This window comes from Rattus norvegicus, chromosome 2 (genome assembly GCF_036323735.1).
Source record: "Rattus norvegicus strain BN/NHsdMcwi chromosome 2, GRCr8, whole genome shotgun sequence".
NCBI classification, from domain to species: Eukaryota; Metazoa; Chordata; class Mammalia; order Rodentia; family Muridae; genus Rattus; species Rattus norvegicus.
Genome location: NC_086020.1, coordinates 243,012,508 through 243,030,143, shown reverse-complemented (window position 1 = coordinate 243,030,143; position 17,636 = coordinate 243,012,508). Strand labels below are relative to the sequence as shown.

Genomic DNA, 17,636 nt, shown 5'->3' with positions numbered 1-17,636 from the left:
GTGTGTATGTGTATGTGTGTATGTGTATGTATGTGTTTGTGTATGTGTGTATATGTGTGTGCGTGTGCATGTGTATGTGTGTAAATGTGTGTATGTGTGTGTGTTTGTATGTGTGTATGTGTGTGTGTATGTGTGTGTGAGTGTGTGTGTTTGTGTGAGATGTACATAGTCATACTAGGGTATGTACACATGTGTGTCTCAGCACACAGAAGATCAGGACATTCTTGATAAGCCCTCCACCTTGTTTGATCTCTCTCCGCATTTTTTTCATGTTGCCACGATAACTTATAAGAGTTCTGAGAATTTAAATTCAGGTTCCCATGCAAGTGCAGCAGGCACTTTACCCACTGGGCCATCTCATGCCTTTTTTTTTTTTTTTTCCCTCGGAGCTGGGGACCGAACCCAGGGCCTTGCGCTTCCTAGGCAAGCGCTCTACCACTGAGCTAAATCCCCAGCCCCCACTGGGCCATCTCAAAAACTCAGAATTCATAGTGACTTAGTGAATTTCATGTATGAAAGACACCAGGTTCTCTGTGTACACATTATGGCTGTTAGATTGGTGGTTTTGTGGGACTCCTAACAGTGAGAATAGGTGTAGCTCTCACTCTTACTTGCTCTTGAGATTTTTTCACTCCTATTGGTTTGCCTTCTCCAGCCTCAATATGAAGATGTTTTCTTTGTCTTATTGTATCTTTTTTCCCCTCTGTTTGACTGTTGTCTCCTGGCTTGGAGGGGGAGTAGAACTAGGGAAGACAGTAGGTACAGAGAAGCTGGGAAGAATGGAGGGAGGTGAACATGTGGTCAGGGTGTGTAGAGAAATTTTAATCCAGAAGCATGGCTGCTTTGGTAAGGGGTCACATCCAAAGACTTTCTAGGTATATGCTGGAATGCAGACAAGCTCTGGATTACAGTATGATCTGGGTGGAACATGCCCTTAGCATACACCTTTAATCCCTAACAGTGAATGTAGGTTTAGTCTGTAGATGGAAGCAACAATGATTAAAAGTGACACTTAATTGAAGGGCAGACAAAGTGATGAAGCAGACAGAGATTTGACGGAATGAGTCAGAGACAGGTGATGCTCAACTCTCACAAGAGTGGTCCAAGATTGAGTGGGCACTTAGAGTTGTGCAGGGAGAGAGGTGTGTGGCAGTTTTACTCGGAGAGTTTTACAAAGACAACTAGACACAGGTCAAGACAGAACAAGCCAGAGAATGAGAAGGAGCCTGATTTGAACATATTACCAAAGTTAGTCTGAAGCCAGGCTGAGCAATTCAATGGGAAGCCAAGAGAAGCTGGATTGAGTAAGTCAGCTTTGAAGATCAGTTGTACAGAGGCTAGAAGCCTTCAGTCCTAAGATTAGGGATAGCTTGAATAGAGAAACAAACCCTCTGTGCTGATCTCAAGCTGTGTATTTGCACACTTTGTGTACAGCTGTCGTATTGGGGCAGCACTTTTCACAGGGGAAGCATGTTATAGATTGACAAGACACTTTGGGAACTTCCAAGGACACAAACCAGAATGAGAAACAGTTACCAAGGGGTTTTTTTGTCACTACTGAAATGCAGACAGACCTTCTAATGTACTTCAAAAGTATACCTATCTAAAGCAGAATGAAATCACTATGACATGAAAACTATAACTCATCGTGAATAGAATGTTTCAGTCTTACAAAGAATTGGACTTATAAGTTGGGCCTTAGGTAATGCACATTAGGTGATAATATCCTCAAAATTGAAATAGCTTAGTTTCTACTCTGAATGCTAACTGATCGCTCTATCCCATTCATTGTGCCTGATACAAAGTGTGTGTATGTGAGGCAATACTTACTGACCCACACATGCACACATTGCTCAAAGAGCAAACTCACATTTGCACGTGATGGTAATCAACTGGCCTAAGTAGGTAGACAGATGCAAAAAACTGCTTTATTGACTTATCTTTATTATTCAGTGATTAGAGCGTAGCACTTCTCTCAATTAAATTTATTATATTTAGTACCTTACATTTTATTACTGTAACTTTAATATATATCTCTGAAAACTGATCCAGAAATGTATTTTATAGGAAGAAGAAAGAAAACAATCTTCCGCTTCATTCCAACCCTAGCTGATTTACAGCACCTGCCTGTGAACATTAAGAGAGACGGTCTGGGTCATGTCCAGCTCAGCAGGAAACATCTTGATGAGCCTGGGTCACGAAAGGGGAGTAGCTAGGGCAAGAAGATGAACATGACTCTTTCATTGGCCATGCCCGCTCCCCAGACAAGCTAGGAAAACAACACTCACATTATTGTGACCACAAAAGTTGCAAGTGATTTAAAAAAAATTGAATTCAGTCAAATGGAGCCACTGATTTTCTCCAATACTATGCTATCGCTCATCACCACGTATAAGGTTCATTTCCATCTTGATGGCTTTATAATATAAATATCACAGACTACTCGTAAAATGAAGGTTAGAAAACATGTTGGTAACTGCCTTGTCTAATCTTGAGATTAAGTAAGAAGGGATTTGGCAAAGGTTTATAACAGTTAAGAAGAGAAATAGGACTATTACAGAAAGAGGTTGTACTGTAGTGACCTAATGTCTTGATTATTGTAGCTTGATATATCCTTCACTAATGTTTACATGAATTTTATATTTCTGTCTTCTCTATTCTGTGTGCTGACTATTCTTATAGGACAAGCAACCCAGAAATGGGAGGCTTTCATTTTAATATTCTGATATTTGATTGTTGTCATTTACCACTATGGGGCAGTATGCACAGGAGGCCAAGGGGTACTGATGTTTCTTTCCTTCTATCATGGTTTCTAGACAACTCAGGTTGTTGGTCATTCATGGAAAACATTTCCCATCCAACTCCAAAACCTCTTCTTCTGTTTTTAAACGTTTATAAACTGAAATTCCATCAGCTGATTGCCTTGAAACCCTTACTACTGAAGAGGGACAAGAAGAAAATGTAGAGGCAGGAAAGTGAGACTCATGGCAAGTTTAGGACGTCTCTGTGTAGCATGTGTTTGGTACATGACCCAGGCTTTGATATTTTGTCACGCATTCCACTCTTTTATGGTTTAGATGGAGATTTATCATGATTTTCTTGAGTATATCTGTATTTGACATTTTCCCTTGACACCATCTCCCTCCATTTAACTTTTCATGCTGAGGTTCTCTACTTACTCCCCTTTACAGTCACGTCATTATCTTCTCTTAAGAGGCTGGTTATGTTTCAGTGATCCTTGTGAGTCCACTCATAGAGTGAGGTGAAGTTGTCACAAATAACTTGCCTCAGGTTTTTTCTATGAGCCATGATAGACCGTTCTCTATAAGAAAATTCAGAGTTTTCTGTGTATACAATTGGGAAATAGATTTTTCTGCATTGTTCCAGTATCATGGGTGTCAGAAAGGCACAAAGTTGGCACCAATTTTCACTGACAAAAGTTCTTTCCTAAGAGGTGATTATGTTTCTTTGTGAGCATTGCCATGGCTTTATGTGTGTGAAGCAAAGGTAGAGGACAGTCTCCAATGTATATACTCTTTGGAAAATCGTGTATCTACCAGTCACCTAACAATTCATCCCATTTATTGAAAAGTACAGAGTGCCCTCATCACAAGGGCAGTTCACCATCTTAATGCATTCATCTTTGTGTGTAGTGAGTGACCGACCCCTGTGGAGCTTCCATGAGCTGAGTTTTCAGTATTGGACTAATGCTCTTGTCTGAGTTCTCTACTTTTACTGTGAAGCTCTTTGGCTTCCAAGAGTGTCTGGAAAATGATTAAATACATGCATTTCCTATACAAGCTTTACCAGTACACTAAAAGTTATACACATTGTTTAGTTTCCTGTTACTTATGTTTGTTGATTGTCCATTTCACTGACAATATTGTGTATAGAAGAAAGGAGGTGGGGCCAAGTTAGAATTAAAGCTATTTACTTTTACTTCAGTGAGATTAGTTTCCCTATTTAAAGATCTACCTCACTAAGTCATTTGAGATTGTCTACAGGAATTCTTTGAATGTGTTTTCACTAACAAGTTATGTATTTATAAACTGGGATAATACTAACTCATACTTCTGAGAGATATTATGGCAATTGAATCCATGAATATGTGTAAAGTATTTAGGGTAGTGTCTAACTTGCAGAAAGCATTAGCATTAGCATTAGTGTATCATCTATTTTGTTTTTAAGCTATGAGCTTGGAACAATTTGAGCATTATAAAGATTAACTCATGGAGAAGAGAAAATAAATCAAAAATAAACGACAGGATGTGTGTGACTTATTACTACCCTTTAAATGGGCTCCAGGTAACAGTCACTCATAGAACAAAGGAAATAGCATCAGTGCTCCAAAATAAAGTGGGAACATTAACGGATCCAAAAAGAGTAGAGCTGTGACACAAAAAGCAGGACTCTGGATGCGATGGTTATTTTATAGTGTTAGAGGCACTGTGCTTTTTAAAAGATGGATTCCTATCTGATAGAGGGCTAATATCCAAAGTATATAAAGAACTAAAACACTAGATATGAATTAAAAACACAGTACAGATCTATGCAGATAATTCTCGAAAGAGGAAATTCAAATTTTTGAGAAACATTCAAAGGTATATAATTAGGGAAATGCAAATCAAAATGATTCTGAGATGTAATCTCATACCTCTAAGATCAAAAAACAAGGGAGAGCTCATGCACTAAGGATGTGGAGCAAGGGGAACACTCAATCTCTTGTTGGCGAGATTGAAAACTCATACCTCCACTACAGAAATCCCTGGGGCAGTTCCTCGGAAAATGAGGAATAGATCTAACCTCAACAGCTAACTATACCAATTGTGATGGCTATTCCTGGTTGTCAACTTGACTATGTCTGGAATAAACTACTCTCCGGAAATGCTAGAAATGGATCCGTGATCCAGATCTTGAAGCTGGAAGACGCAGTCTCTTTATCTGGATCTTGAGGCAGTAGCCATGAAAAGCTTAGGCCCAGGCAAGGTGGTACATGTCTTTAATCCTAGGAGACAGAGGCAAGCAGATCTCTTAGTTCAAAGCCAGCCTGGGACAGAGAAAGTTCCATGTAAAGAAAAGTTTACGTCTGGGTGTGGTGGTATACCTTTAATCTGGGCCCTACCTTTTGCTAGAGGCCTATATAAGCACAAGGTGTGGAAGAAGGAAGGGTTCCTCTTTGCCTGCTTGCACTTACTTGCCAGCACATTTGTTGGAACCCACTTCTTTGGGATTCCAGCTTATACACAAGACCAACTGAAGCAACCAGCCCTGTGGGACTGAGCAACTACTCAATTCTTGGGCTTTCCATTCACAGCTGGCCATTGTTGAGTTGGTTGGACTGAAGATTGTAAGTCATTCCCATAAATTCTTTTAATATATAGAGATATTCCATAAGCTCTGTGACTCTAGAGAACCCTGACTAATACACCAATCTTGGGTATATATCCAGAGGATGCTTGATCCTCTCACATAGCTACTTGCTTCCATTCATAATAGATAGAAATTGAAAACAGCCTAGATGTTCCTTGATGTAAGAATAAATAAAGAAAATATGCTTTACTTGTATAATGGAGTTTTATCCAAGCATCAAAAATAAAATCATGAATTTTTCAGATAAACAGATGGAACCAGAAAAATAAAATCTTTCTGAGTGAGGTAACCCAGATTCAGAGAGAAAAATATAGTATATACTCACTTATTTGTAGATATTAGCTGTTAAGTTAATGATAATTCATTAGTGACAATTAAGTTAATGACAATTCAGAGTACCACAGAATTATGTATAGAGTAATGGAAAGTGGGAGGGACAGATATATATCGTTAGGCAAGGGAAATAGGATAGAAGTTATGAATGGATGGGGGGGTGGGAGGGTAATGGGTGGCAGGCAGAGGGGAGAGGTGGATGAAGGAGGAAACACAGAGATACAACTAAAATTAAGGGTCATTTGGGGGTGTTACAGAAATTAATAGAGAGTAAAAACTTCCTAAAATACATGCATATACAAAAGTTATCTAACTGCAACCACCAAATAGTAAGAGAAACAGACCCAGTGGCCACCTCTTTCCACTTCCAGTTGTAAGTAAATATTTCCAGTTTCAAGACTGTGTTACAGCTTGTTCAGTTTTCACCAGAGGGCTCCCATGAAAATTTGCCAAAATCTAGGCTGTTGTCAAGACTGTAGGTCCCTCTCCACAAACTGACCGTAAGGCCCCATTGCTGAAGACAGCACCCACACAACTCATTGAACATGGAGAAACTGAACTGATGTGCACATCGAGCCTTCACCCCTGCCTACTAGCAACTTTGGTACAGAGAGGTACTCTGCAGGCTATCAACAAGAAATGTAAGCGAGACAGCTGCAAACTATTTGCTCAACAGTGAGCCCTATCTACAAGATACAAGGGCAATGGTGGCACAAATCATGTGGGAGTAACCAACCAATATCTGGTTTGACTTAAGGCTCACTTCCTGAGATGGAACCAACACACAATACTGCTTAGGTAGCCAAAAGCCTGAGACTAGATAGCCCAAGGTCTATCCAGAGAACTTGGAGCCTCCATCAAATTCTTCTGCTCAGTGCTCAGGGAACCATGAAGAAAGGGAAGCAAAAAGAGCGTGAGAGTTAGAGGGACTGGAAGACCACATGAAAAAGACCTTCTAAATCGACATGATGAAATCACATGTGAACTTACAGAGACTGGGGCAGCATCTGCACAGGTCTATACTGTTGTGCTGTGAAATGGTGAAATGACTGTGAACCCCAAAAGACCACCAAGGAATCAAACACGATGCAGTTGCATTAGGGTCTCAATTCAAGCTTCAGCTTGGGCTCCCCTCAAACCCTGACACATCAGGAAGGGGGAGCCCTGAGCCCAGTTTCAGCCAAGCATTAAAAGAAGAAAATGTCATCCTGAGTGAGGTAACTCAATCACAGAAAAACACACTTGGTATGCATTCATTGATGAGTGGATATTAGCCAAAAAGCTCAAATTACCCAAGATGCAATCCACAGACCACAGGAATCTCAAGAAGGAAGACCAAAATGCAGATGCTCCCACTCCTTCTTAAAAGGGGGAAAATATCCATAGGAGGGGATATGAAAGCAAAGTTTAGAGCAGAGACTCAAGGAATGGACATTCAGAGCCTGACCCACATGTGGCCATATAATTACAGCCACCAAAACTAGATAAGATTGATGAAGCTAGAAAATGCATACTGAAAGGGACCGGATATAGATCTCTCCTGAGAAACACATCCAGAGCATGTCCAATACAGAGGTCAATGCTAGCAGCAAACCATCGAACTGAGAATAGGACCCCTTGGGGGAATTAGAGGAAGTATTGAAAGAGCTGAAGGGACTTGCAACCCCATAAAAACAACAATGCCAACCAACCAGAGCTTCCAGGGACTAAACCACTACCCAAAGACTATACATGGACTGACCCAGGGCTCCAACTGCATAATAGCCTTGTTGGGGCACCAGGGGAAGAGGAAGCCCTTGGTTCTGCCAAGGTTGGACCCCAGTGCAAGGGAATATGGGGGGCAACAAGGGGAATGTATGGGGGGAATATCCATATGCGGGAGGGGAGAGGAGGGAATGGGGACTTATGGACAGGAAACCGGGAAGGGGAATAACCTTTGAAATGAAAGTAAAGAAATTATCTAATAAAATTTTTAAAAAAAGTATGAAGGCTATCTAACCTGGTACACATCTAATTGAGGAACATTAAGGCCTTTAATATAATTGGCTGGTGATGGGAGCCAAACCATAAACTTCACTTCTGTTTTCCTCTTGATTGGTGGTTGTTAGGCAGGGGCAGGCTTGAAACTTGGGGGTACAAATTTGTTGGAGGACTAACCTGGAGATTGTTGTTAGGTGCAGGTCTTGTGGGAGTGGAGGGGTGGGGGAACTTGGAAACTAGTGCTAGGTACTGACCTGTTAGTTTACTTGAATTCAAACTTAGGGTTCTCTGAGATGGAGTTTGAACCCCAAAAGATTTGGTCTCTCAATACCAAATGTTTATATATATTTTGGATCTTTTTTTGCCTCTTCTCTTAGGCTCTTTTTCCCTGATTGTGCGTTTGTCCAATTCTGATCTACTAGTTTTTGTTTTATCATATATAATATTAATATAATATTCCATCACATATTCTAAAAGTTATATATTTGTACTTACATATAGATATGCTGTATATAAATTATACAGAACATAGTTACATTCAGAATAAAAATGTATACATTGAGTTTAGGGGAGAAAACTGGCTGTAGTAAGGGGCTTGCTCTGAAAGCACAAAGACCCAAGTTCAGTCACCAGAACCTAATGTCAGCATCATGGGGCTGCAGACACAGTGATGGATGCCCAGGGCCTCCTGTCCTACTTGGCAAGTTTAAAGCCAGTGAAAGATTCTCTTTTTAAAAAGTAAAAGAAATTCACACACGAGATGGACGGCATATGAGAAACGACCCTTGGCTTCTACAAGCATGTACACACATGTACCCACAGAAGTATACATCGCCCTCCTCACTTATCAGGTAAATTATATTACAATCCTTATTAGCTTGTTCGTTTTCTAATGAGAGACAGAAAGAGTGAATCTGGAAGGGAGGGGAGATGGGGAGGAACTGGGAGGAGTAGATGGAGAGGAAACTAGTGAGGATAAATTGTGTGAATGAGAAAAAAAATATCTATTTTCAATAAAAGAGAGGGAAGTGAATATTTATTTGCCTCTCTCTCTCTCTCTCTCTCTCTCTCTCTCTGTGTGTGTGTGTGTGTGTGTGTGTGTGTGTTCCACCAGTGTGTTGTGGCTGGAGGATGGCTAAGTGGTCAGCAGCATTTGTTGCTTTTGCAGATGACACGAGTTCAGTTCCCAGGAGTCACTTGACAACTCAGAGTTGGTAGTCGCAGTTCCAGTGGTTCAGATACCCTCTTCTGCCTCCCTCAGGCATTCCATGGACGTGTGTACACACACAGGGGGAGGCAGTCACACACATGAAATGTACCGTTTTAAAAAAGAAGGAAGCAAAGAGAACAGCAGGGAGTGGCCATCTGGGAGAATGTCAGGAGAGAGCTTGCAGAGGCTCTATGTTCTCTCCTTAGACCATGCAGATCCTGGAAATGGGACTTGTGTCACTTAACTGGTGAAGCCATCTTGTTGGCCACAGACACTGTTTTATGAAATGTGTTGGTTATTCAGCTAGAGGCAGGACCTCATTGCTTTTCCTAGGTTGATTCAGGCTAGACATGTTCCAAGCTAGGAAAAGATGTTTACACATGTGCACAAACTGTCCACATTGCATCCTTCCTGACACTTCCTGTCCCCACCTGGGACAATTGTTTGTCTCACTCACATTCTGCTCAAGCCCCAAACATTGCTCTACTTAGTGAAGGTTTGTGTCAGGAGGGAGCCTGTCTGTCTCTCACATCCATCCTCACACCTACACCAGCCCTGTACTGCACCAAGTGTATGCTTTACACACACACTGAGAACCCATAGGCACCTCAACCTTCTCCCTTTACTTGCTTTTCACAGTTTCTCCCTCACTTGAGGGTGAATATTCTCCTCTTTACTAGACTTGTAATAGTTGAGCATTGAAGTGTGCTGGGATGCATACTTAGTAACAGTGTAGATAGCAAAACAAAGAAATCTTGTTATGGGATGAAATGACTCAACAATCTATGAGCCTTTTATGGTTCTCTAAAATTTGTACTCATACTTCTTCCTTTCTTAAAAAAAGTCTCTCAAATATCTGGACACGCAAATTTTCAAATAAATGATGAACATGGTCATACTATGTCTATAAAAGTAGCTTATTTCCGTTCAAAATATTGCTTTATAGGCACACCTCTAAAGACTGTGCCACCCTAACTATGTCTATTGGCTAAGAATATGTTAGTATTCTCCATTATTAGAGATTCACGGTCCGAGGATCTGAGTGCCAACACTCCCAGCTATTCTTAGGGAATATGGAGCTCACATCTTTATGCCTCTGTTTTGTTATGTGCAAAAGACTGTGGTGTAGCTAAATCAATGCTAGTGTGCCCAGTTACAAAAGAGTGCAGAAATCAAAACACAGACCATGTTTACAAAATCTGTCCTTAAAACTGGAGGTTTTCTGTATGGCGTGGAAGTCCACGACCCATGATGTGTCACATGAATGCGTCGTTTATACAACAGCCTTTGTTAGGTTCTTGCACGTTTGCTTACTCTACCCTGTAGGTTGATTTTTTTTAATCTGAAGAATTTATCGTATAACTCAGAGTCATATTAAGATTTCGCAATGCCTCCATTCTTGCTAATAGAATCAGGCCCTCTGCATGAACATCCTGCCTGGCCCTACAGTTAATGTGTTCTACCTCCATGCATGAAATACTTGGGGCGTCTGAAAAGCTTTAGATATGTTCAACTTCTAGGTCTTGTTTCCTGCTTCTTCGAGCTTATTTTATTCCAGGGCAGCAGAGATTCGCGCTATGGAAGTGGTTCCGGCTCCTTTTTACTGGCCATTGTTGTACAGTTGCCCACCTTCTCATTGCTGCTTTGGACACCTTGACCGATTTATTTTATGTTTCTATTCTCTGCCTCAGTGTCACTCGTTACATATCTCCATTCCACAGGTTCACTTGTATTCCTACTCTTTATAGCCCCACTTCACAAGCATTAATACAGAACTTTAACTGCCCCATCACACACTTTCTATGTCAGAAACTCTTTCTTGTTTATACATTCAGACCAGGGCAGTGGAGTATTCCTAGCCAACTACTTATGACTAATAAAGCCCCAGAACCTAGAGGAGAACCTGCCTACTACTGCTACTTTCTTATACAAGAAAAATTTATATATATATATATATATATAATTTATCTCTAATAGTAATTTGATATTACTGATATTTATCTATATATCTTTAGATCAGCATATATACATGTATATCAGTAATGTATATCTGTAATAATTAAAGAAGATGTTACAGCTGGCAAATAGGACAACCTGGTGAAACAATTGTCTCCATCACGTCTTGGCTGCATCCCTTGATTTCTTCTTCAAAGATAAAAGAGACCATGAACAGGGGAAGTTTTGTACTGACTCCTGCTTTGGAATCCATGTGCAATACTTATTATTAATCTCAGTAATGACAGGTAAGAGCATACAGTATATGGTAAAGGTGTTCAATGGATAGATCTGTTTAGTAACAAGGCGATTAGGTGAGATTAATTTATTACTGCTAAATCCTGTTTGCTGGAAGCATATAAGCTGCGTTCCATGTGACTCGCTTAAAACCAGCTCTTATTGTACAATTAGTGAAACTACATCATCACCAAAACATGTGTCTGATATTTAAAAAAAACAAATTCTGTATTGATCACTGTCATGTGATTGCTGTGATACTGGAAAGAAGAAAAAAACTCCTACTTTGAAATTATTTGGCCTCTTTATAGCTGATCCCAGATATTTCTTACTGACACAGTGCCAACCGTGCCAAGATACATAGGGAATATATCTATTTAGAGATGAAAAAAATCCAACAAAAAGATCTTCACAGTCAACACAAAACCTATACTTTTCAGTAATTGAAAATGTACTGTTTTAAGTTTAATTAGAGAGAACATATTAGCACATCGACTGAAAAAGATGTTGAAAGGAAGAAAATCAGTCTGTAGGACTTTTGGAAGATATTATGAACTCAGATAACGACCCCTGAATCAAGTGAATACAGGACTTTCTTTAAATGGAAAGGGCACATAAGTTTAAATCATTTTTAAAAAGACAAATAATTCCCACTGCCAACTGTGTTCAGAGGGAGAAGAAATTTCAAGTCACAGGACCTTCAACACTGTATTTTCCTCCCAAGAGAAACTATTTTACTCTTTTTTTAGGCAGCGGGTGCTGAGACTATGTTGCATATGGAAACATGTCTTTTTCAAAGGATGAAAGTCAGGATTGCCAGCTAGTTGGTTGTCAGAGACCCAAGCAAGACAGCAACAGTATCTAAATAACAGAAAGGCAATGGGTTTATAAGTGCTACAGCACAATTTGCAATGATTAGTGGGAGAGCATGCTGACATATCAGAAGCAGTATTTTGAAGGTCATTCAGCTATCAGCTTGCCTTACTGCTATTCAATTAAACACACACTAAAAAACCATGATTATTTATGGAAAGTATTTTGTAGTACTTGTAGAATAGTACATTACAAATTCTGGCTGGCTGTAGGAACAGAAACGACTGATCTAATGCACCATTACGCAAACTGCATCTTTACGGTACATTTTTTTAAGCATTAATCTAATTATGATGAGGTTTGGATTTTACTGTATATGGCGCATTTAATCTTTTTAAGAGCCTATCAAGCTGAATCATGAGATGCAGCTTGGTTATGCTATAAGCAACAGCATGCAATATTAACAGAGCACAATGTCCTAGCTTAATTAGAAAAAGTCCATGTGATCTTAAATACATTTAGGCAGCCAATACCACACAGCTCCAATATGAACTTAGTGTTTAATTGTATTTGAAGCTAATTTATCTGACCTGTGACATTTTCCTGTCTTCTCTGTCTCTCTGTACAGAATGCTTCACTAATAACCTACTTGAAAGTAGCCTCTGTTGAAGATGGTGGGGGACAAGAAAGAGGAAGAGTCTTGTTGGACAGGAGAAACACCGGCTGATATGATCACAGGCTGGAACTCACCCCAATTTGGTTGTCTGGTGGAGTTCATCCTGTCCTGTCAATTCCTAGAGCTGTATCTTACAAAGACCCCTCACATCTGGCCTCCACCATGATATTCTTTGGGCAGAATTAACAAATAGAGAAAAAGCTATTTTAAATTCCCTTCTCTACTCCTTTCCTTCCTTTCATGCTGCTACCCCATTTCTGTCTCATTTCTTTCTTTTTCTTTCCCCTCTATACCTCTCTCTCCACTTGTCCTTCCCTTCTGAGAGGCTCTGCTCTGACCAGGCTGCCAGATCATCTGTAATCTTTCTTTCTTTCTCTCCTTCTGATTACTCGTGTGCACCACACAACTCTGTTTCCTACCCTTAACATCAAACTTGATGTTAGGCAGTAAACGACCAGAGAAAACATCTAAGAAGCCAATAGAGACCGGCCTTGGTGAGCTTTCAGGCTATTAACTTTCTTCCTTGAGCCTGGACTTTGGCTTAAGGCTGGAGAAATCTTTACCTTTCAAATTAAAAGACAACATGGAGTAATTATTATCAATACTCAAAATACGTCTTGATATGAGACGTCCATCCTTAGTGACTAGGTAACTAAACTTCTTTTGATTCACCCAAACCTAAGAGTGGAGGTGAAGCGAGTTCATTTCTAGAGAGCAGAAAGGAGTCACCTCAGAACTGAGTCTCACAAGCAGATCAAAAGAGTTCAAGACTTCTTACCTTCACAAATCGTGATGCCATTCCCAGTGTAGCCTGTACTGCAGAAGCAGGCTGCCACTTCGTCCAACACCTCACACTTGGCATTTGGGAGACACGGTGTCTTGCAGTTTTGTGTGTAGGAGTGATTCAGCAAAGTGGAGAGACCCACTAGAGAAAATCAAGACATAGACCTTGTCAAAAACAGCAGACATCCATCCCTCCCTGTGCTAAAGACCAATACCCCACAAATGCTCTTATTGTCTTGCATCTAGACAGGTGAATTATAAAAGTTCTCCAATGATTCACCTAGCTAAATCACAACAGAAAAATGACCACAACGACAGATTAAGGAATATATCCTGAAAATATAGGTAAAACTACAACGGGATAAAGAATCCAGATTTTATAGTAAAAACCATGCCCGCATCATGCCCTGGAAACTCTGTATCCTCACTGAGGTGAAATGGCTACCTCTGAAGGTGCTGCAGTGTCACTTGGCTCTGGGAGACACCTTTCTCTCCAGAATAGAGGGAAACTAAATATCTGTGTCTCTTCAAGGCAAAAATTTGAAGATGTTACTTGTCACATGGCGGAGAAGAAATGCACACCCCTTCCTTTCTCCCGCTGTTCTGTCAATTGTCATTCTGCTCTTTTTCCAACACAGAAAAATATCTTTTACAGAGTTGGAGAAATGAAACAATTCAACACACTGTTGTAAGATTGGCCTCAGACACAAAACACTTGACCAACATGAAAAAGGATACTGTGTTTTGGGGGACTGTTAAGGAATGACAAGCCAAGTCATAGAGTGTTTTTGTTGTTGTGTTGTTGCTGGTGCTACTGTCTTTCTTTCTTTCTTTCTTTCTTTCTTTCTTTCTTTCTTTCTTTCTTTCTTCCTTCCTTCCTTCCTTCCTTCCTTCCTTCCTTCCTTTCTTTCTTTCTTTCTTTCTTTCTTTCTTTCTTTCTTTCTTTCTTTCTTTCTTTTAATTGTCTTGTTCTAGGCCCACTTAAGAGTAAGCTTGGTAGGGAACAGGGATGAATCACAAAGCCATTGTTTCGAAAGCAGTTATCTTAGATAAATTGTCCTTATCGGGTACCAAGAGATTCTTACGCGGTCAATTCTAAATCCCAGCCCCACATAAAACTATATGTACTTCCTAAACCTGAATTAATTTGCCTTCAAAGAAGTGATTTATTACGTGTCCCCAGGCATCACCAAAAACAGGTTTTTATATGAACCCAAAGTCCAGGCAGGCAGTAGCCGTAAAAATGTCAGGAAACTTCTCTCAAGCATTTGCCACTTAGATTCCCAGGTTTCTAGGGGATGGACACAAGAAAGGTCAAAGCTGAGACTTCCGGGATTTCTCCATGAAGTAAAAGGGTAATAGTCCTGGATCGTGGATTGCAAGGTCCAGAGTGGAAAGGCCAAGCAGAAAAACATCCTGTGAAAGCCTGAGTCTGTTTTCCTTGGAGACCTTGCCAGACACTTGACTCTTGAACCCCAGCTAGTGAGAAATCGCCTTCCCTGGTTCCCTGCAGGTGGGCGCTGTGCTGCCTCCCAGCCCAGCCCAACTCACCTAGAAGCAGGAGGAGTCTCATTGGAAGCCGGGTGGAGCTGGCTGGCTCCGCAGAGCGCTGAAGGCAAGAGTTGGGGTCTGTCCTGGAGCTGGGCAGGCGCGGCAGGGTCCCGCTCAGTCCCTTGTGACGCACAGCTTCCTCCTGTCACTTCCCGGCCTCTTTTGTGTGAATGTGTGCACAGCCCAGACTCTGCAGGCCACGTCCGGCCGCCAGGCCCCTTCACCCAAACAGCCTGGACTCTAGTCTCAGCCTGTGGTGACAAACTCCCTTTTGATCACAGATGGGACTCTGTGGCTTCATATTGCTCCAGGAGCAGCCACCAGAGAGCCCTCAAGGCTTGTGCTCTCAGATCTCACCCATTAGGAACTCTATTCCAGCAGAGAGCACACCGCAGAGGGCCCCCACTGCCTATCTGTTCCCTGGTTTCAGATCTGAAAGGAAAAGACTAACCTTGGCAACAGGGGCCCATTTTGTTAGTGCTGCTCTGTTTTAACCCGATGGGAGATTCAAGGACCCAGGAGAAAAACTGTGGTTAAAGAAAGAGAGTGAAAAGTAAAGAAACATTTAAGGTCAGCTTCCCAGCTGAAGATTGCGAAGGACAAAGTGTTCTTTTCTTTTTTCCAACTTAATGTCAAGTCCATTTTACCGCAGCACCCCTTACCAACCCAGCGCCTGTACGATTTGTGCATCATATCCAAGTTCCCTCCATTTGTTGACGCATGAATCTATTGTGTAAATGACTATCTTTCAGACTGGAGAATCGACATGGCACAAAGATCTTAGGAGCCAGAGATGGCCAATGCCAATTCACCTGGACGGTGACAGCACACACCAGACCCTTCCAGTTTTCTCCAAAGAACTGTTACAAAGTGTAGCCGCCACATGGCAGGGCAAGTGTTGCCAACACAAAAACCACCTCCTATCATTTTGCGGGCTTTTTGTTTTGCTTTGTTTTTGGTATGTTTCTGTCTTATTGGTTTTTGTTTGTTTGTTTATTTGTTTTGGTTTTCATTTATTTGGGTGGGGAAGAGAGGAGAAAATTGTGTGGGCAGGGAGATAGGGAAGATGTTCGAGGAGCAGGGGGCGGGGGGGGGCATACTCAAAACTTCCAATACATGAATGAAGGAATGAATAACTAAATAGGCAATTGCTCAAATAGAAAAATAATTCTAGCATAAAAAATTACAAGTAACTTGCAGACAAATTAATTTAGAAAAGTGGAAGTTAGACACCCATTGACCTGAAACATCGGCCTGGAACAGTTTGGGAGATGAGCCATACAGACAGACAGACGCACAGGGAGTCTGGGGTAAAGCAGATGTCATGCGCATTGACTGAGCTGGGGATGGCATGAGTTTATGTGAGTGTCAACAGTTTATCAAACCGAATGCTCAAGCTTGGTGACCCCACTGTATGTAAGCTAAGGAAACCGTTTGCTTGAAGGTGACGTAAAGAAATAGCTGAAGCTCCTTCTGTCAGCATACGCCATTTTACGTTATGAAGTAGGGCACAACTCTGACCCATCCAGTGTTTATCTGATGACTTCTGGGAATCTACGTTTAACACAGAGCATCTTCCCGTAATGAGCATCCGTGTCCCTCAATGCCAGGGCACATACAGGGATGAAGGCGTGATCGAAACCAGTCCCCAAGATGCAAGGAAAGCTAAGGGTTGGAAGGTCTGTTCCTCGTCCTTCACGGTGCCCCTGAGACCCTTTCAGGCTTAATGTATGGTACATAAAATAAATAAATGTGTGAATAAATAAGGTTCCCGAGAGAGATCCCACCACATGTGACGAAAATGAAAACCAGAATGTCATGAGACATCCCCACGGTCCCACAGATAGCCCAGAAGCTGGTCTAGAAGATAGATATTTATTTTGCTCCAAGCCCAGGTTGTGGTTGGCTGGTCCGCACATAGTCTTTTTCTCATGATACTTCCCTTTGTAGGTTGCACTGGAGAATGCTAGGCAGGGAGTTTCAAAAGGTGATTACTTACCCGCTTGGATTTCATGAAAGAAAAGTGTTTACTAATTTTAATAAAATCATTTCTTTATTCTCTTTTTCTATTTTTTAAGCACAGGATAGCAATATAGCGGAGAATTCCAGGACCATGTAAATGCTGAAGCCCAAGCAGCTTTCAAAGAGAGGAGCAGTCTCCACATAGCTGAAGAAACAGCCAGTAATTGCCTAGGCTAGCCCTGCATGCTGATGCTCAGGGGCACAGACACGCAGATTCCTGAAAGAGCTGGACCAAGCCAGAATGTTCTGGCTGATTCGATTTGGCCAAGCCAGGATGCCACGGCTTGGTTAGAGTGCTTTGGAGATGGAGGGCATGGAGGTTTTCAAGTTGTTTTAGGTGGGAAAGGTTAGATCCCTTTATAAACTCAGGAAGGCTAGGATGAGGACTCAGAAAGGACAAAAAGAAACGAGCGTGGCTTCGTATCTGTGCCAGGAAATGTGGTGTGAGCTTCTTAGGTCCAGAGAAACTGAGTTTCAGTGTACATACACAGAATCTAACTTCAAAGGGCTTAAATATAGAAACTCATTATTTTCAGACAAAAGTTATATACTGAGACACAATACCTATTTTAAGAAGTCATTAACCTAAAATAATTTACTCCACCTTTCTGCCACACATGTTCAAACTTTAGCTTGTTCCAAAGATAACAGAAGATAATAAAATCT

The 17,636-nt window shown here is 41.1% G+C and overlaps 1 protein-coding gene across 2 annotated transcripts in view; it reads right to left on the bottom strand.

Annotated features, from left to right (window-relative positions):
- The window catches only part of Adgrl4 (adhesion G protein-coupled receptor L4), a 102,300-nt gene extending 87,083 nt beyond the window's left edge, over positions 1-15,217 (bottom strand). Inside the window, exons 1-2 of one of the 2 annotated variants that reach the window (XM_039103036.2) lie at positions 14,949-15,217; positions 13,393-13,539 (exon numbers count right to left, since the gene is read on the bottom strand). In XM_039103036.2, the coding sequence (XP_038958964.1) occupies positions 13,393-13,539; positions 14,949-14,970 (169 nt within the window). In that variant the 5' untranslated portion in view covers positions 14,971-15,217. 2 annotated transcript variants of the gene reach the window in all.
- Between the last annotated feature and the right edge of the window lie 2,419 nt (positions 15,218-17,636).